Genomic DNA, 20,970 nt, shown 5'->3' on the forward strand with positions numbered 1-20,970 from the left:
CACACCCTGTCCTAGGCCCTTTGTGCTTATACGATGCCATCCACTTGCATATCCTTGCACATCCTCCACAACCCTCCCTGTCCTTCCCTAACACCCTTGTGCACCCTTGCAATGGTAACTTTGACCATTTGAAGCTGAGATGTGGTTGAAAAAATGGTGGATATGACAGTTCCTTATGCAGTTTGTTGCATTTTCTGATTTTACACCAAGCTTATGCAGCCTGATGACCCCCAATGTTTTGGGAAAATAATTCCCAGAATTATGTTGGAAAAGTCTTTTACTTATCCCATTGGATTCCTGTGTTCTTGGCTTATAACCACTCAAAGTTATGATGATGCTGATTGAATACTTTCCTTCTAATGGAATTTTTTTTAAAAAAAAGTTGTATGCTGTTATAATAATGTGAGCATCCAACAATTTAATCACCCATTTATAATAGTTAGATGTTTGTCTTTCTCCCAGATTTCTCCCATAAAGATACAAGCTGCTGAATGAGACAATATTGCTAATCACTATATCCACTATATTGCTATACTACTAGAGAACTGGCACGTTTAAAGATTCTCTTGACTCCAAAAGGGAGGACTGCAAAAGAAAACAAAAGAGAAAACACTACACTAGCTTGGTCTAGTGCCATGGTGGCGAACCTATGGCATGGGTGCCAAAGGTGGCATGCAGAGCCCTCTCTGTGGGCACACGTGCCGTCGCCCCAGTCCTAGGCCTTCAGCTGGGTTTTATAAAACCTTTTCGCTTTAGGCCTCAGCTGCCACGTGCAAGGGAAAAAAAGTTTCAATCAATCAATCAATTTCAACTTGCGGGGAAAAAAAGATCTCACAAAGTTGGAATTGATTGATTGAACTTTTTAGTCCCACCCAGTCTGCTGTTACCACTGCAGCCAAGCCCACACAATGGGCCACGCCCACCCAAAGGGCCACGCCCACCCAGCACCCGATGATATATAAGTGCGTTTTGGGTTGCAGTTTTGGCACTCAGTCTCTAAAAGGTTCGCCATCACTGGTCTAGTGCTTAAGGCACCAAGCTAGAAAGCAGAACACTCTGAATTCAAATCATGCCTTAGCCATAAAAGCCAGGTGGATAACTTTGGACAAATCTGCCCTCCTCCCCGCCTCTCTCTGCATCTCATAGGGGTGCATTGTGGGGAAAATAGAAGGAGCAACATGTGTCAGATATGTTGAATTATTTGTAAAAATAATAAAAAACGAATATGAATAAATAGGAAGGATTTGGAGGTCACTACAACCCTAAACTATCTTAAACAAAATATTAAACAAAGTGGATATTAAACAAATACCAGATTTTATGATAAAAGAAAGCAATGAATGCATATCTCCATGCTTTTGCACATTAAGAACTTGGTCATTAGAACTGAATCTCAAAATCACGTATATTTGTTGGCATGGATGGAATTTGTCCTCTCTCAGAGAACTGGTACAGCTAAAACTATGGTTTGTTCAATATCAGAAATCTTCCTTAAAAACAAAACAAAACAAAAACCTGTTACCTTCCTTTCCACTAAAGCACAATATACTTTGGTAAAAGCATTGAATTAGAAAATGGCTAGAGGTCATGTTAATTTTTAATTTAATGATGTAATCTTTCTGTCCCAGCGTTTGCTGTTTGTAGTTTTTATTTTTTCCTTCTTCCCAATAAAGGGCAAAGGCTACTTCAGCTCTTGTGACTCTTTATGTGATGGAGAGAAAAGATCTTAAACTTTATCACCGAGCAGAACAGAAGGGCAGGCTTTTTTTGACAGCAAAAACATCACTTATAAGGAATGGCTTTATACTGACAAATGCAGAGCTGTAAGATTCATTCACAGGGGGTGTAAATAGGACTTATCACTCGTTGGTTTAAAAGTAAAAGAAATAACTTGCGTTGCATGTTACAAGAATTCTTTCTCTTTTGCTCTTGGAAATATTGGCATGTATTAAGCTGGAAACAAAGTGGACCTAGGCTTAGCAATACTGGGGAGCAGAAAAAACACTGCAGTTGTGAGCACTGCACAAAATCAAGCATCAGGCAAAATATAGACCTCTTTGTGAATTCTCTGAATAAGTCATAGGTTGTACTTATCTTGTAATGTGATACTTAAGAGAAACAATAGAATTGTTTAGGCTATGGAGGAAATATCAGAAACATAGTCCATATAGATTCTGTTAGCATCCAAAAGGAAAAAAAAAGTTTAATGTCAGTTAAGGCTTTTAAAACTAATTAATCTAACTATATGATGCAATTCACTCATTGCATTAGGGCTATCATGGTGTTGATTTTATTATTTAATTACATTTATTATAGCCACCCACTTCCATAGACTTTGTGCAAATGAAATTTTGCACGCCTGCTTGCATAAACCTCATTCTTGTAATCTGGCTACTCCTGTTTATAGGCAAGGAACTCGGTCAGAGGAAGCTACATTTATATAGAAACAAGTCCCTAAATTTATACCGTCAGAAAATGCAGCAAGCAAATAGGCTTCCATTCCTTGAACAACTTTGGCATCTTACCTGAACACAACAAAAAATATATTCATAAAACATAGCTGAACAAAGAAATATAAAACTTGAAAAATTAGGGTCACAAAAATCAAATCATCAGAATATTAAAAAGCTTCCTTCTCAGCTGTAGCATTAGGAAGCCACTTCTGTTCTAAAAGCAATTTGTCTCATCAGTCTTATCATAGAGAAATTAAAATGCATCTCTAATGCTAAAAGTATCCAGGGTAAGACTCATCTTCTTGAGAACATGAGTGTGGGATGGACTGTGTTATAGAGAGAGGGTAAATAAGAATTCTGTCTTTTTAACATCCTTAAGGCATAGAGAATTTTAATTATCCCCCAAAGAGTTCTCAGATTAAGTATTAGATTAAGTATTAGAAACAAGACAGTCAGGTACTTTCAATCCTACAATCTGAAAGATATGATAGAACAAAGGTAGATAAAGGAAAGACCATCAAAGCAAGCTTAGACACTAATTATGTAAGCTATAATTCTGACTAGTTCTTATGGAATACTTCAGTAGCATAATGAAAGCTGCTAGTTAAATGAAAAGTGGGGAGAACCCAAATTAGCATGTTCATCATCAGAGACTATGGGTGTAATGGTTAATACTGTAACAAAGAGCTGGGGAAAAGATAAAAACAATGCCACTTAGTAGGAAGCTGGACTATACATATTCACAAACACACATAGTATCTCTAACAGATAGAGGGTGGGGAATCTTTTTTCCCCACAATACTTTTGTACATACTGCTTCATCTCAATTTACTGAAATTCCCATTTATTTTCCTAATGTTCTGAAAAATTATAACTTGTCTATTTACACTTCAAATGATGACAAATAATATACATTAAGTCTTGGGTTAAAAATAACCTACTTGAAGGATGACCCATAGTTAAGAAGAGAGTCTGTTGTAGCAAAATTTGAATTAAATATACACTGATTCAAGTTAAATATACAATGGTTTGAGTTCAATACACAATAGTATTTATACAGTATTATGAATAATACTATTCCATTTAATGTACCAGTTCAGCTTAATGACAGACCTCGGGAACAGAACTTGTTCTTAAACTGGGGGCTACTTGTAATGATAAATACTATTCTGATTATCTGACACGACAAATTCTGACAGATAATATGTTGTATCAAAAGGCAGAAACTGTAATACCTGTTTTCTGTTAACAACTTTCATAGCAAGGTCCCGAGATTGTACCAAAAAACTCAACCCACTTGGTTTCTTGTCCCATATAGCATAAAATTTTCATTCTGAGTTTTGATCATAGAAAACTTACTCTTGGGGAATCTTGGTGGGTTGTCATTGACATCAGTCAGAGTGATATTCACTGTTGTGGTTCCAGCCAGTCCCCCAAGTTGACCTCCCATGTCTTTTGCTTGAATGAGAACTTGATATTGTTCCTTAACTTCTCTGTCCATGTTTGGCAAGGCTGTTCTTATAACACCTTTAGGAAGGAAAAAATGCTGTCTTTGTTAACTATTTATTTATGAAACAGAATTCAGAATAGTTTAAAATGTGTCCCATAGCACACATACATCATTTGGTATTCATCGCTGTCCAGAGATAAGGAATTCTATACTGTGATATTATAAGGCAATGATGCTCTGGAATTTTTGCATCACATCATTTTCATCTGCCAGTTTAGGAATGAGGAATGAGCAAGGTAGATATTTCAACAATGGGTATCAAGGGAAGTCCCATATTAGGTAGAATGAAGCAGCAGGTTTAAGTAGAAGACTGAAGCAGAGAATATATTGTGGCCAAGTCTCCATCTGCTGTCTTCACAATCAGCCACCTTTGTTGTGTTTCAGAGACTCCAGAATATCAAGCCATATTGGTCCATCCATTCCCATAGGTTTCTGTATGTGATTCAAGGTGCTGGTTATCTCCTATAACAGGGGCCCACAAACCCCGGACTGCGGCCCACTACTGGGCCATGGCCTATTCAGAATCGGGCCAAGTGAGTGGCTGGCTAGAAAGCCTGCACAACTCAACCTGTTTGAGCAGCAGGCTGGCAGGCACTCGTGCATGTGCAACCTGACCTTTGCTCATGCAAGTCGAGTTGTATGCTGGCCTGCTGCTTACCCAGCCCAGTTCCCTTATTCTCCCCCCCCCTGCCCTGGCTGCCAAGCCACAAATATTGGGGACTACTGTCTTATAAAGCCCTACAGGGCATAGAGGCAGGCTATTTGTGGGTCTGCTTCTCCCTCATTGTTTCTGGTCACTCCACCAGATGCAACAGAGGGAGCATGCTCTGGGTCTCCTTCCCCAAACATGCCAACTTATTGGACCCTGGAGTTATGCTTTCTCAGTGACTGCAGCTGTGCTATGGAACAAAATCCCTCCTTCATCTCCCCCAAAATCTGGATAGTCATGATCCTGTTACCCTTTCAAAAGGCTCCAAAAACCTGATTGCTCCCCCACCCATATCGGCAAATGTGTGTTCTTTTTGTGATTGGACTTTGTATTTTAACCTTGGGCACCATGTGTTTTGTTTTTGTTTTATTCTCTGTACATCACCCATAGTCACTTTTGTGATATGAGTAGTCCTATGAATTATTTAACTGAAATAAATAAATCAAATAAATGGTCTTCTTAGGGAGTCCTGAGCATTTGAGGTGGTTGTGGTATTGGCTACTAGAGAAGCATATGCAAAAGGAAACAGGATGGAAATAATGTGTTTTCCTTTAACCTCAGGCAGTAGATCCTGTTACGATGTTCCAATGGGAACTTCCCTGACTGATGAATTTGGAACTAGGCTGAACTGAGATAAACCCTGAGGCTGAAAGTATAATGGGCATTTGCTGACATACTGAAGAGAGAACCTGGATTTATCTGGTGAAGGACACTATTTGAGAGAAGAACAATATAATTGTATTTATGCACATATTGAACAAATAATTCGAGTCTTCCTACTAATTCAGTGCAAGAACAACTGGCTGTCATTCCACAAAATGCTACCTAATAAAATAATGCAGTTTCCTGTCCAACTGTTTATTGTGACATGTTTGCTATTTAGAAATAAAAAGCAAAAATAATTGTCATGTCTATAAGTGCTCCTAAGTAATATTTCCTTCTTTTTCTTGATTTCTGCTCCAATTGTCATTAAAAAGAGAAACTTGAAAAGTATGTGTGTGTTGTGACATAAACCCTCAACCAAAACAAATAGCTGTATGTAGTTAACTTTCAAGATGAGAAATGTTAAAGTTTCATTAACTATTCTTGTACTGCCATACTACAGAGTGACACTCTAACAGGCTCTAAGACAATTCCTTGTGGTTAACTCACCATGGCCAACTTGCCATGGCCAAATCTCTGTGGGCCAACTTGCCACAGGACAATTTGCTGCTGGACAAAAGTTACACTAATAACAAAGAAATGGTGGAATAGAATCAGTAAAGAACGGATGCAAAAAGAGGGACAGAATGAAATGTGACTGACAAAAATTTAAATATTTTTTGTTTTGTTTTTAAATAACTAAATAGAATTGTTAAATTGTTCTGCATACAGTTGTTCCCATGGCAAGTTGGCTATGGTGAATTGTCCTGTGACAAGTTGGCTGTGGTGAGTTGGGTGTGGCGAGATGGCCGCGGTGAGTGGCTATGGAATGTAGTCCCATTCCCCTCTATATCACGTCTCCCTTCACAAATGTTTTAGAGCACAATAACATTTTGTAGTTGTAAACTGAAATTACTAGTTCACTAGAAAGGGAACAAATATATATGTTATCGACATAGATATTAGTGATATCAATGACATAGTTAAAAAAATAGATACACAGTTGTATAGCATTGCACTATAAGCCAAATATCCTGTATGGGAACAGTACGTTTGTTTCTAATCCATATATTTCTTTTCACTTAGTTTCATAATGTTGAAAAACAACAAGGATCAAAGGCAGAAAGGAACTAATGGTCAGAGAAATGAGAAACTGAGTGAAAGCACAACTGATACATATACCCAACACTAATTTTCAAGGCTAATCTTTCTTCCTATCACCCAAGTGTAAATTGATAATTACAGCAATAAATAAATTCTAGGCCTCCAAAGGAAATAGAATTGGGCTGAGAGAGAACAAAGATGATTTTCTTGATTGTCTTTTGCTAAAGTTTATCCATTCAAAAAGTCACTGGATTTGCCTCAAGGGGAGTGATTTTTCCTCCCTTTACATTAATATGTTTCCTTTTTACAAATAGCTTTAGGCTAGTGTCTCATCATTTAGAAGTCTTGGGTGTTTGCAATTATAGTTATGTCCTTAAGTGTTTAGTGCTGTTCAGTTGTGCCTTTTAAGTAATCCATTTTAAACTGTGAAATGGTATATTTCATCCATTTTGCTGCTGACTGTTGAGGTTTGCCAGCTTTATTAGGAGAAAGGAAATGGCTCCCCAACTCCAACATTAAGGAAACAAAAATCTATAGATTGTTCTACTATCAGATGAAGGTGAGGATGTGCTAATGTAGACTGGAGAAGTGCAGGGAAATGGAAGAAAGAAGTTCCAACAGCCAAAATCCACATCTAAGAACATTCCAATAATCAGGTCAACCCTATTATTAGAATGTTACTTTGGCTAGTAAAACAGAAAATGCATCAAACCCCACCTACTGCCTTCCCAATCTTATACACACACATCGAAAGAGGTCATTTTACATTTCTCACTACAAGGTTTCCAAAAAATAATTTCTGTGCAGCTATTGGCTGATTGGTGGGTAAGCATGAAGCTTATGCTATGACAAAGAGTGTGCAGGGGGGAAAAACAAAACACTTAGGATAGAGGAAGCCAAATTTATTGAGCTATAAATAAGAATTATTTCTACAGGATTTTAATGGTTTTTGTAAGGAACGAAACTGGTGAGAGAGGAACTACCAGTTCCATGCTAGACAAAATTGTCATGTCAGCCACAATTTAACTGTCTCTAGGCCATACAAAAATGGCAACGTATCCAATAACTCAGAAAGGTAGGATGAAAAAGTATATAGTTTAAACTCTGGAGCACAGATCCATAGACTATGTTTTGTGTACTATGGGAACATATACTGTATATGCTATATGCAGATATTCCTTTATCTGCAATAAAGAGACAAATTTAATCAGGCTATATCTGAGAGCCTACCAGTCAGTAGATCAAGTCCTAAATAACAAGTTAATTGTCTGTAGAGCTTACATGTTATAGCTGTTCATTCTGTGAGCAATGACCTTGATGTCTTTGCAATGCTAAGTATTTAAAACTGAAATTCCGCTGCTCCTGCTTCGGTGGTTCCTTTAGCTATAATTAATAAAGAAAGAGAACAGCAAATACTCCTAGGAGTATCTGTGTATTGTCATTCACCTGATCCAGAAATGTTGTAAAAGACATAGGAGTTTGGATTTTAAAACTTCTCTATTGCCAGTGAGATCTAATTAAGGGAAAACATTAAAAAGAGGTGATTTTTATCTCCTGGAGCAAGTGAAAGAGGGAGGTAGCTCATCCAAATAAAAATAAAAATAAAAATAAAATAAAATAAAATAAAGCTACTGATTCACATTTCTGATATGTTCTTTTGTTAAAATAGAGTATATTTGACAAGGAACATGACCTCTGGAGAGCTTGTGCGGTGTTATGCTGCTTCCATCTCCATGCATTGATTAGCCAGGAAGCAAGGGTTTTTTAATACTCCATTTGACATTCAAGTAGGGACTCATTGGGAAAACAAATTCCATTTTCAGAAAAGTAGGCAGACCTGCAGTCCTGCCTGCCTTGCATTCAAGGCACACAATTGGCAGCATTTAGTGTGGAACATTTTGGTTAAGCCATTGAATTATTAAATACAGAAGCAGGAATGACATTTCAGAATATAGGACAAGATATGCAATTAACTGTCCTCCAATCCCATGAGCATTTCTGGATGTTTATGCATCTATCCCCCACATCCAATGACCTCCAAAACAACAAGGCTGACATTAACATCCATTTCCCATCCTTCAACCCACCACCTGCCAAAAGCAGGCTGCTGAGAGAGAAAAAAAAGGATAGATTTCCACCGAACACCAATGTTCATTAAAATACCAGATTAAAATATAATTATAAGAGCTTATCAGCATAAGACATGCTCCAAAGTCCCCTCTACTCACATATTTTATATGTTGTTAACACAAGATTGCTGTAAATTCATGGAATAAAAATACATAACTACGATTTTTTTTCCATAGGGAGATTGTATTCTTGGAATAATTGATCAGCCAGGAAGCAAAGGGTTTTTAATATTCTATCTGTCAATCAAATAGTCAGTCATTGGTGGAAAACAAAACAAAACAAAACAATCCCAGCTATTCTAAGGGAAATGCAACTTGCATAGTACAATCAGAAGGTGCATCTCTTAAACAAATGCTCCCTCAGAGAAAAAAAAAATATTTCTTTATGTAAACGAAGACTAGTAGGCCTAAGAGAGGACTGTCACGAGAAGCTATTTTTTTAATGCCAAAAAATATGCAGCATTTAAATAAAAAAATCTAAATATATTTATTAGCATTTATGTTTTATATGTTCTAGATCATTTGATGGCAACCAATAGTTACTACCACTGTACTAACAAAATGGTACAAAAAAAAAGATTTTTTGTGCTATATTATAAATGAGAACTGTAAAGCCAGGGCTTTTTTTCTCATAGAACGCTCAGAACGGAGTTCCGGCACCTTTTTTGGATGGAACCTTGTAGGGTAGGCAAGGCGGATTGTATGACGTGTGAGTTCCGGCACCTTTTTCTTTTACAAAAAAAGCACTGTGTAAAGCTGTGCATTTTCAGATAGCACTGAACTAGAAATCCTAGCAGTGGCCATTGTGAGGGATAAAGCCAGATCATGGTTATGGTCTGGAGACCTGTAGTTTCCTTGTAACAGACAAAATTAATATCCTAAATCTGCCGCCTAATTTTGGTTAGAAATAGAATGAGATGGATGCAGCTCAGCTAAGAAAGCTTTTGGCTACATTGCCAAGCTCATGGCAGTTGGAACTGCTCCAGTGAGGCCCCAAATGCTACTTCCATTCCATATAATAGAACACTCAGTAGAATAAAAATAGCTATATCACACAATCACAGAGTTTTCCTTATGCAACAGGACCTGTACAATTCTTTTGTCCTTTTGTTCACCAGCTGTGTCTGAAGTGGGAATACAGACATATTATCAAAAGAAAGCACTTGGCATTTTTCGGTGACCATTAATGGCACTTCTTTTCTTCCTTTGTAATTAGATAAAGAGTCCTGAGATAAGTGTCAAATCAGCCTGAAACATGGAGGAGAAAAGAAGAAAACACTCCAAGGGACTGAATGTCAATTACCTGTTTTGGGATCAATGGAGAAATATGGCTGTCCCTGAAGAATACTATAAACCACTCTGGCACTGTTTCCATAAGTTGGGTCATCAGCATCGGTTGCTTTGACCTGCAGCACATATGCCCCTGTGAAAAGAACAACATATAAAGTTAACTGATAAAAGCAGTGAACTTACTAAACAAGGCTTGAAAGATATCGCCATTTTAGATATATCTTTTTGTGATGCAACATATATTTATTATAACCAGGTCCTAAAATTGTGGGGTTTTTTAACCATAAAATTTCAAGGTGGCAAAAGATATGCAAATAGGATTTGGTCTAATTTGCTCAGTTTCTTTCTTTCTTTCTTTCTTTCTTTTTTTCTTTCTTTCTTTCTTTCTTTCTTTCTTTCTTTCTTTCTTTCTTTCTTTCTTTCTTTCTTTCTTTCTTCCTTCCTTCCTTCCTTCCTTCCTTCCTTCCTTCCTTCCTTCCTTCTTTCTTTATTCCTTCCTTCTTTCCTTTCTCTCTTTCTCTCTCTCTTTCTTTCTTTCTTTCTTTCTTTCTTTCTTTCTTTCTTTCTTTCTTTCTTTCTTTCTTTCTTTCTTCCTTCTCTTTCTTCCTTCCTTCCTTCTTTCCTTTCTTTCTTTCTTTCTTTCTTTCTTTCTTTCTTTCTTTCTTTCTTTCTTTCTTTCTTTCTTTCTTTCTTTCTTTCTTTCTTTCTTTCTTTCTTTCTTTCTTTTTTCTTTCCTAAGCAGTAGAGCACTGGGTCATTTGGGAATGTTAAGACCCGCATTTTGCCTTGAGCAGCTGCTGCCCTAAATCGACAGGAAAACTCTGTGAGACAAAGAGTCTTTCTTAATTCTAAACCAAAGCAACTTTAAAAAATAATAATAATCACAAAAGCATTATTATTAAGGGAGGATTTGAAACTACTTCAAATGTATTAACAAATGAGAGATTTACTTCAACCATTTAGGGCAGTGATTGTATATGGTGGTCAGATATAGGGCTAAAATGGGATGATCCAAATTCAAAACACCATTCAGCTATGAGGATTTTTAGATTACTTTGAATGAAATCACTTATTCCCAGCCTTTTTCAAAGAACTATTGTGATGATGGAAGGACAAAATTATCAAATGTACATTGGTCACATAAAACAAAGGTGTAATATATAATAATTACACACCCCAAAGGAAAAAACAAACAAACCTTAAATATATAATCTATCTTTTTTCTTGGGGGGATGGAAACTCTGTAAAAGATGTTTAAAGTCTCCACATTGCAGTTTGCACTAGGAAGATCTCAGAAGCTCAGGATGTGCTTTTTTGACCAGGCATTGGAAGATTTAGTAAAGCTTTATAACTGTGAAAATATATGGAACAGCAGTATACATTGCTGGTAAAAAAAAATACTTACACCATGTTGTGAAGATATATTCCTGCAGTCGATTCTAACATGAGTAACGATGAGAGGAAGATCTGATCTAGGGCTAACTTTTTTTCTTTCTAACTTGCAATGTTTATGCTGGGGGTATCCTATCTCTCTACATATATTCAATAGGAAATGGTAGTTTTATCAATATTCCAGATGCTAGAAACAAAGAACAATTCTAATCTGCTGCTATGCATTCCTCAAAATGCTATGAATATGTATTTCCGCCTCCTTTTTCCATTCCAGATGTAACTGTCTCCATATAAACAACTCAGCCATTTCTGATTATAATTTATGAAAAGCTGTATACATGACTCACAGAGGTTAAAGAAAGAAAAACTGGAAGAAAGAATGAAGCATTGATTTACATTTAGTCTTGAAATGCATACTTGGAAGTACAAAACACCCAACACTATTTTGATGACTACTATTGGACATCAGGATATTTTGAGGCAAAATACTGACTGCAATTTGAGTAGACCTAATGGGCAGTTTTTAACATTGTTACATTTAGTAGGAATTCTTGTAAATGTTAAATACTGATTACTGCTATATTATCTCTCAAATGCTGTTATTCTTTTTTTTCAAAAGATAAGCACACGGCTGTCGTCAGATACTAATGTATTTTCTGAGCACAACTGAAAGAAATCTTGAAGCCATTTACTGTTTTTCCTCTGTACATAAAGCTTATTTTTTTGAAAAAAAAAATGCCGTTTGGTTTCCAACCACTCAGAAAAAAATTGAAAATGCTATTGCTCAGTGGAATAATTGCTAAGCACATTGATTTGTGCTTCTTAGATTGTAAGCCACCCTGAGTCTTCGGAGAAAGGCGGGATATAAATGGGATTTTTTTAAAAAAATATAACATATTTTGCAGAGAAGTTATCCTATATACAATTATTGGTATGTCTTTCTGAAATCTTTTTCAGGATGAGTGCTGTATATGACACTGTATATGAGCCTTGGTGGAGCAGTGGGCTAATGCCTCCTTAAGTAACACCAGCTGCCTGCAATTAGTGCAGGTTCGAGTCCCACCAGGCTCAAGGTTGACTCAGCCTTCCATCCTTCCGAGCTGACTTTGTAATAATGCCGCTTGGGGGTGTGTGTGTGTGAAAGCCCTAATAAGCAGGCATATACATAGAATGAAGGCTACTGCTAAGTTTGTAAAGCCGCCCTGAGTCTTCGGAGAAGGGCGGGATATAAATGGAATTAAAAAAAATAAAATAAAAATTTAAATAGTAGGCCAAAAGCTATGCAATTAAAAAAAGGGGGGAAAGTAGTGGATAATAAGGAGCCAATGCTAGGTGGGAAGGACAGAAACTTCTGAGAGGCATTTCAAGGCATTTAAAAATTGCTCGTGACATTGACCCTCATTAGGTACATCTCTGGTATTGTCAATATGAGCAAGAAGGTCTGAATAAGGTACTTTATTCCTCTGCTTCTTAATTATTAAATATGTAAATTAGTGAGTTTCCAAAAACAAATGTTTAATTTCTACCCAACATCCTACTTATGGGTATTTAACACTAAGCAAAATTCATATACATAGATCAGTGTTGGACAAAAACTGCAGAACTAGATTTTAAGACAAGATTCACTAGGCTGTGATAGAAGATATTGGATTATACCTGGGACACATTTACACTAGAAAAAAATATTTTTTTTTATCAATTTAACATACAGGGCTCTTAAAATGCAGATACATATTAAAAGTATTTAAACATGCTATAGGAGCTGTGTTGACACAGTGGTTAGAATGCAGTATTGCAGGCTAACACCCTGCTCAATGCCAGGAATTTGATTCTGAGTGGCTTAAGGTTGACTCAACTTTCCATGGTTCAGAGGTCACTAAAATGAGGAGCCAGATTCTTGGGGGCAATATGCTGACATTATAAACCACCCAGATTGCTCTGTAAAGCTCTATGAAGTGGTATATAAATTTAAGTGCTATTGCTGGTTCTGTCCCCTGAATATTGGTGCACACAAAGTTAAAAAAGGATTTTAGCCTGTGAAATAGTCTCTGCATTTGAATCTGGAAGAGGGTAATCACTTAAATAAAATGTGTTAGTATGTTACTAATCTTACTAACATTCTCTTAGCATCTCTCACACTGCCATAAAGTGCCCGTAGAGGAACATTTGTATTTGCTGTAAAATGTTCTTCTTAAAGAATTTGACTATAGGTATATTCAAACTAATCACCTTAAACTGTTATTGCTATATATTGCTTCCCAATGTGATGTGGAAAAGCAGAGACAAAACATCCTCTCTATCATTGTTTTCTAAGATATGTTTTGTATGTCTTGAAATATATACAGGAGTGATTAAGATAAAGGCCATGTTTATCTCACTTCTCCTTCTGATTTAGAACTCTTTTTCACATGGATGGAGTCATACTGGACATGCCATCTTCTCTCCCTGTGCTGACACTGAGTGGAGCTGCATATTCAAGTCCATTCCCCTTCCTCTTCCTGCATTGAGACCAAACAATGGAATTGGGCAATTGTTGGAGTGCATCCTACCCAACGCAGAAGTAAAAATGAAAACAAAGCTATTTTCGTACCTTGACAGTGTGAAGGATAAATTGACTGAATTGCATTTTTAACAACCATACATAAAACCAAAAGTATGTATCCAGTATGCAGATGACACCTTTGTCATAAAAAAGGAACTATTAGAGAAGACACATGAAAAAGTCAACATCTTCAAAGGAATAAAATTCACAAAGGAAGAAAAAACAACAACAACACACTACCCTTCCTGGATATCCTCATCAGCAGAGGAAATGGAGATAAATTAGAAACCCATTGAAAAACCACCCATACTAACCAAGTATTCCACTATCAAAGTATCAACCAATCTCTCATAAGAGAAGCTGTGTAAGAATGTTATTCAGACAGCACAAACATATTGCAGCAACCCAGAACACCTAAAAAAGGAAATAGATTGCCTATACAATATGTTCCAACAAAATGGATACCCACACAACTTTATCAGAAAGTAACTTTTCCATTCAACACACTCCAGCACAACCAACACAAGCTATGAAAAAGAAAGCACTGCCATACATCAAAAACATCTCAGAAACAACCAACACACTATTACAACTACATGGCACCACCATAGTATACAAACCTACTAAAGCTCTCCAAAACATCTTAAATAGAACAAAAGACACAGCAGTCTAAACAACAACAACAAAAAAAGTCATCCACAACATGGAATGTAAGGGCTGTTACAACCACTATGCAAGATAGACAGGCAGAAGTCTAGCAGAGAACATCCATCCACTAGCAGTAAGAAGATATGAGAAAAACTCCTTAATGTCACAACACATGGAGAAACTTAACTATAGTTTTACCTGGGTAACTGTGAGCATCCTAGACTAAGCTAAAGCCAAAAATGCTAGAAAATTCCTGGAAGCTTAGCACTCAGATAAATTAACCATCTTCAGGCACATACAGATAAACTACATTTGCATACCATTCAAAAGAGAAAATAAAAAGTGAAGAAGGAAATAAAAACGCTTTACAAGCAATCAATACTCAAATGAGAAGAGATTGACACCAGGGTTAACATCAGACAAGGCACGGAGGCACAGTGGCTTAATGACACTGGAGGTGGTCTCTGCTCCAGCAGTTTGAATACTAGCATGTGTGGTAGAATGAGCTCTCACCACTCACCTCAGCTTCTGCCCACCTAGCAGTTCGAAAGCATATTCTATGTGAGTGGATAAATAGGTACCACTTGGTGGGGAGATGAGCTGGCGCTTTGTGTAGTTGGTTAGATTCCTGCTGTCTCTGAACCTTCCTGGTTGTGCTGCCTATTTAAGAGATGGTTTTAATGGAAGGAAAGGGGGATAATGCTGCAGAAAGAGCCACTGATCCTTCTTTCTAGTGCAAAGTTAGCTCATCCTCCTGTAGCACACCTCGAGAAGCAAGCAAGCATGTGCCACAATAGAGTTAATAAATTGGCAGCCAAACTACTACTCTGCATTAGCATTGTAGCCTCATTGCTAATATAACAATGCCATACACTAATAATAACACCAGACAAACATATCAAGAAGCAAACAATATCCAGAGCAAGGAATTACCAACTCAGAGAAATAATCAAGCATAATGGCTTATTTGAGGAACTACCAAGGAGAAAACCATACCTGCACTAATTTTGACAGGGGGAGCCACTGTATATAAATAGAGAGCAAATCCCCGTCCATTCGAGAACTGAAGATGTTGCCTAGTTGGATAACAAAACATGTTCAGGAAAAGAACCAGGTTCAGAGAGTCCACAGTACTCTGTAATAGCTCCATTGCATCAAAAATTATTATTATTATTATTATTATTATTATTATTATTATTATTATTATTATTATTATTATTATTATTTTCCCCTAGATACTATTATATGGGGGTGGGAAGTAGAACTCTCTCTCTCTCTCTCTCTCTCTCTCTCTCTTTCTCTCTCTCTCTCTGTGTGTGTGTGTGTGTGTGTGTGTGTGTGTGTGTGTGTGTGTGTGAGAGAGAGAGAGAGAGAGGGAGGGAGGGAGGGAAAGAGAGAGGGAAGGAAAAAGGGCTTATTCTTGGATGTTTAAAAACTACAGCAACTTTCCTTTGTTTTATTCTTGTTTTATTTAAAAACATAGGAAAATAAGGCTGAAAATAATTGTATATCTGAAATTGCGCTCTTTACATAGGTGAAATGATCTCCCTTTATTTCCCTTAATGTAAATTATTAAAATATTTATAAATAATCCAAATTAGATTTCTCTGATTTTATATTTAATGCAGCCTTTCTTAATTTCTGCATGAGATTAACTTTAGGCATTTCTAGTGGGCAATGTTGAAAAGGGAGTGTGCTCAAAATTACAACTTAATGATCTGTATCTAAAACTGCATGCAAAGTAGTTGCAAAAATAGAATAGTTGATTCTGTCTATCTATCATGCCATAATAGAAGAATGTCCACATCTCAAATAAACTATTACGGCAAAGCAATCCAGATAACATTTGAAAATGCCATCTTGGTAACTAAGTAGAGATAGGACCAAAAAATAAATAAAACCAACCTTCTTGGATATATCCATGAAATTACTGGGAGCCAAAGAGTTAAAGAAGATGGTACTATAGCTTTAAAGCCATGTGGGCAGGTTAGATCAAGCACTTACAGTTTTTTTTCCAGTGTCTTGGATGGTAATGGAGATATCCCTTTTGATAATTATCCTGCACATACAGTTCCCAGAACTTGTGGGCAAAATATAACCTCATGTCACAAAAATGGCACATATCAGGAAACGTTGAACATATTACCATTACACTTGCAAGACTAAATAAGTCATTGTATCTCTAGTATCTGGGGATGACAAAACAGAGTGTTTCACATGGGTCACCATGGGAAGTGAAAACAGTAGCTACAAAGAGTAGCTGTAGCAGGACTTTCCATTTCTCTTTTCCCTGCTCTAATTGAATGAATGTATCTTCCAGAATAAAAGGAACTGCTTTAAAAATTTAAAAATCTCCATCACTGGAGATTTTTAAGAAGAGACTAGACATTCACCTGCCTGAGATGGTATAGGTTCTCCTCCTTGATCAGGGGGCTGGACTAGAAGACCTCCAAGGTCCCTTCCAGTTCTTCTCTACTCTACTGTACTGTACTCTACTTTGCTCTACTCTACTCTATTCTAATATTCTTCTCTGTGCTCCCTGACAGACACAGACAGAAGCATCCAATCTATACTAAGCATATGTTCCAACTGCTGCAGGCTTCTGGTTTTGACGTTGCAGTGGAATGGGTGCAGGAAGATGGGACTCTGTCTTTTGTGTTTGATTTCACCCTGCTGGGGGACCCTGGAAAAGGTCAAAAGTCACCCTTTATACAGTAGGTGCAAGCAAGGAGGGGATCCTTGTTGATCATGGCGGGGGGGACAGAAGCCCTCCCATTTGATTTGAGGAAACCCTCCAAGCTGACGGGGGAAAGACCCAGTCCAAAGCTGCTGACAACAGAAGACAACAAGCACTATCAAGCAATCTTACAGCAACATAGATGAAACTGGGTGAGACCTGATCATCTTTTTATGGTTTTAAGACCTCTTACTGTAAATCTGTACTCTCTCCGATGAGAGAGAGAAAGGGAATTTCTGTTCCATTCTCTCAGAAAAGAAAAGTGGTGAATTAATTACTTGGGGAAAACGGAGAAACCTATCAGACTAATTTGGGGTATATATATATATATATATATATATATATATTTAAAGGGAGGGTGATATGGCCATTTCAAACTCATTTGTTCTCATAAGTCAGCCATACCCTTCTGAGATTCGAACCTGGGCCGACTGCATCTTAAGCAGTTGTTTTAACCCCTAGGCCACAGGCTCTCTCTCGCTTTGTTAGCTGCAAGGCAAGGGAAATATATGTTAAGTGTTTGTTAAGTATTTTGAATACCTTGCTAGGCCCCAAACATGGGGCAAATCTTATTTCCTGTTTCAGCCTAACCCAAGGCCATCCGCAGGCTGTAGTCACAACAGTGACAGCTCATATTTGTGTAAATTTTTTGGATTGCTAACAAAGAATTAAAGGGAGGCTGATATGGCCATTTCAAACTCATTTGTTCTCATCAGTCAGCCATACCCTTCTGAGATTCGAACCTGGGCCGACTGCATCTTAAGCAGTTGTTTTAACCCCTAGACCACAGGCTCTCTCTTGCTTTGTTAGCTGCAAAGGCCTTCCACAAGCTGTAGTCACAACTGTGACAACTCATTATTTGTGTAAATTTTTTGGATTGCTAACAAAGAATTAAAGGGAGACTGATATGGCCACTTCAAACTCATTTGTTCTCATCAGTCAGCCATACCCTTCTGAGATTCAAACCTGGGTCTTCCTTTAATTCTTTGTTAGCAATCCAAAAAAATTACACAAATAATGAGTTGTCACAGTTGTGATTACAGCTTGTGGATTGCCTTAGGTTAGGCTGATACAGGCAATAGGTTTTGGCCCGTATTTGGGGCGGCAAGGTATTCAAAATACCTTTTGGATTTAAAAACTGAAAAACGGCATTGATGATATCTAGGGGTGAATTATGGCACTGCATCTTATTTATGCCTAAAAGAAACCTGGCTTGAAGGCTAGAATTTGATAAGACTTTGTCTGGCCTTGGAAGCTTTTACTATTGAGAATTGCAACTGAGATAAAAGGTACAGACTTGGGGGCTGCTTATCTGTGTGGCAGAGACAATAATATTACTCTAAAATTGGCCTGTCTGAATTATGAACACAAATACTGACTTTCATAACTGTATTGTGGAACTATTTTCCTATCAAAGAAACACATGGAACACTTTGGATTATAAATTTTGATTGTTAAACACCCTTTAATGTTTCTTTTTTCTCCCTGGACAGAAAGGTTGAGGAATGGCTAGTTGATTGGATAAACATATAAAGGCTATTTACAAAAAAAAGAAAGAAAGATGTTCCATACTTAGCTCTAAATAGTAAAAAAAAACATCCTTAACATCTGACCCCAGTAGCCTCAGTTTGCCATATCACCAAGAAAATAATGAGGAACCACAGAAAGAAATTCTCTCCACGTTGAAATTAATACAAGAAACAATCGCTTGTGATCAGGTTAAAAATAACACAAAGGAGATAAAAGAACAATTTTCTAATTTAAATCTACAAACTTAGAAAGAAGGAACCAGCAACCCAGAAAATAGAAGGAAAACTAGGAGAATGCTGACACAGTACTGATGATCTAAAGCAGGGCTGTCAAACTGCCGGCCCGCGGGTCAGATGCGTCATCCGGAAGCTGCGCCCATCCCATTGCCGGCAATGGCAAAACTGTCCCAATACATTGCATGATGTCACATGACGTTGCAAGTTTGACATGTCTGATCTAAAGGAAGAAACTAATGACCGGACTCAGATAAATGAAAACTTAGAAGACACAACAATAATATTGGAAATGGAAAAGACATTTTACAAACCAAGGTTTCAGAATATACTGGAACATAAGGAAGGAGAGCTGGTGGAATGGAAGATAAAGCCGTTAACAGAACTGTGGGGAACTGGAGAAGGAGGGAGGCTGTTTAATTTATATTAAAAGGCTAGTTCTTCCAAAAATACTTTAACTAAATTGTTTCTCTTGTTTCAAATAATATATACAAAAATAGAGGAAGAATTATTTGATTATCCAAATGCACTGACTTGGAAAGTTAGTTGGCAAAGGAAGAAAGTTAGAGTAAGATTGAAGGAAACAGAAGCTTTGACATATTAGAGGGGATGCTATATCACTAATTAGATGTTTGAATATAGTTAAGAATAGATTGTTAGAAATAGAAATATTATTATAACTAGATAGATAGGATTTGTAATCAGAATATCATATCTTGGTATGAAAAGGGAAAAAAAATATCCTAAGAACTTTTAATAAAGGAAGCTTTTGGTTACCCAAATATAACTTGTTCTAAAATTATAAATGATTGGGATACTTTGAACATGGATGGGAAATTAAAATTGAAAAAAGCGAAAATAGGATGTGGAAATTGAATGCAAATGCAATTAAGATATGCTTTGGTTAGAAAATATATTCTAAACTGATATTATTGACACTATTAGAAAAATGTAAGAAATATTGATATGCAATTGTATATTTACTAACAACAATAAGAATTGTATTTGCTTAGTGAGGAAAAACGGTCATTACCAGAAGAGTAGATGTACTGGAGGGTGTAATATCAGACTTAGTTCAAAGAGGCTTACATGTACCACGGAATCACTAATGGACTCAGTCATCATGTTATCTATTGGGCACTTGATTGTGAAAATAGAAAATTAATAAACCATTTATGTTCCAACTGCTGCATATATTGCCCATGTGTGTTCAGGTTGCTCAGATCTTTGTAGCAGAAAAGGCTGGTCATACACTACATCCAACAAACTATTTCTCACCTTCTCAGGTTTACCATACTATTTAGAGAAAGATCTTCAAATCATTATACCTATGGATGTGTCCAATAATTTTAAATTCTCCTGACAAAACAATACCTTTTCTAGTGGGAAAGAATAATGTAGTTCAATGAGAAGTTCAATCCAGAATCCCCCCTCCCCCTTCATATAGGATTGTATCCTTGCTACATTTGAAAAACCTATTTGTACTCCAAATCTTTCATAAGCCTAAAGAAAATTTCTTTAGAGGTGGGGGGTGGGGGAGAGATTCAGTTATCTAATTTAACAGGACATACATCTTTTTACTGTGAACTAAGGGTCTTTCTAAGCATATATATTGCAGGGATAACAAAAAGAAGTAACACTCTATCAATTGTTCATTCAGAGGAGCAAATGATTCAAAATAAGCTGTCCCTTGCAAGGATAAGCTTGTAAAAGCAATTCCATGAATGTCTATTCAGAAGGAAATCTAATTTATTCAGATATGTTTGTATAGAATGTAGTCCAAATCTTCAGTATTAACTTGCTATATAGTAAGGGGAATTTACCACAACTGAGCGACAGATGTAAAGTAAAATATTCAGAAGAAGAATACTGTTTGTAAAGGAGAATCACTTTTAAGATTCTTCTTTTCTTCTGAATTGAAACATATAATGCCTTGGGATTAATTCTTATTGAAGAGCTTTTTTTTTTTTTACTTGGGATTAAGATTTCCTTACATATCATTTGGGACATTTACACCTAGCTTCTTTCTGTAACTTTCTTGGTGCTGTTTT

At 36.8% G+C, this 20,970-nt stretch overlaps 1 protein-coding gene across 2 annotated transcripts in view; it reads right to left on the reverse strand.

Annotated features, from left to right (window-relative positions):
* The window catches only part of CDH12 (cadherin 12), a gene marked incomplete at its 3' end in the record, with an annotated part of 162,084 nt that overhangs the window by 48,608 nt on the left and 92,506 nt on the right, over positions 1-20,970 (reverse strand). The window contains exons 3-4 of one of the 2 annotated variants that reach the window (XM_081325118.1): positions 9,851-9,970; positions 3,813-3,980 (exon numbers count right to left, since the gene is read on the reverse strand). In XM_081325118.1, coding sequence (XP_081181244.1) covers positions 3,813-3,980; positions 9,851-9,970 — 288 coding nt within the window. The remainder of the gene's footprint in view (positions 1-3,812; positions 3,981-9,850; positions 9,971-20,970) is intronic. The other variant, XM_081325119.1, reaches the window with a different exon arrangement.

Source organism: Vipera berus, assembly GCF_964194415.1.
Source record: "Vipera berus genome assembly, chromosome: 3".
Taxonomy (NCBI): Eukaryota; Metazoa; Chordata; class Lepidosauria; order Squamata; family Viperidae; genus Vipera; species Vipera berus.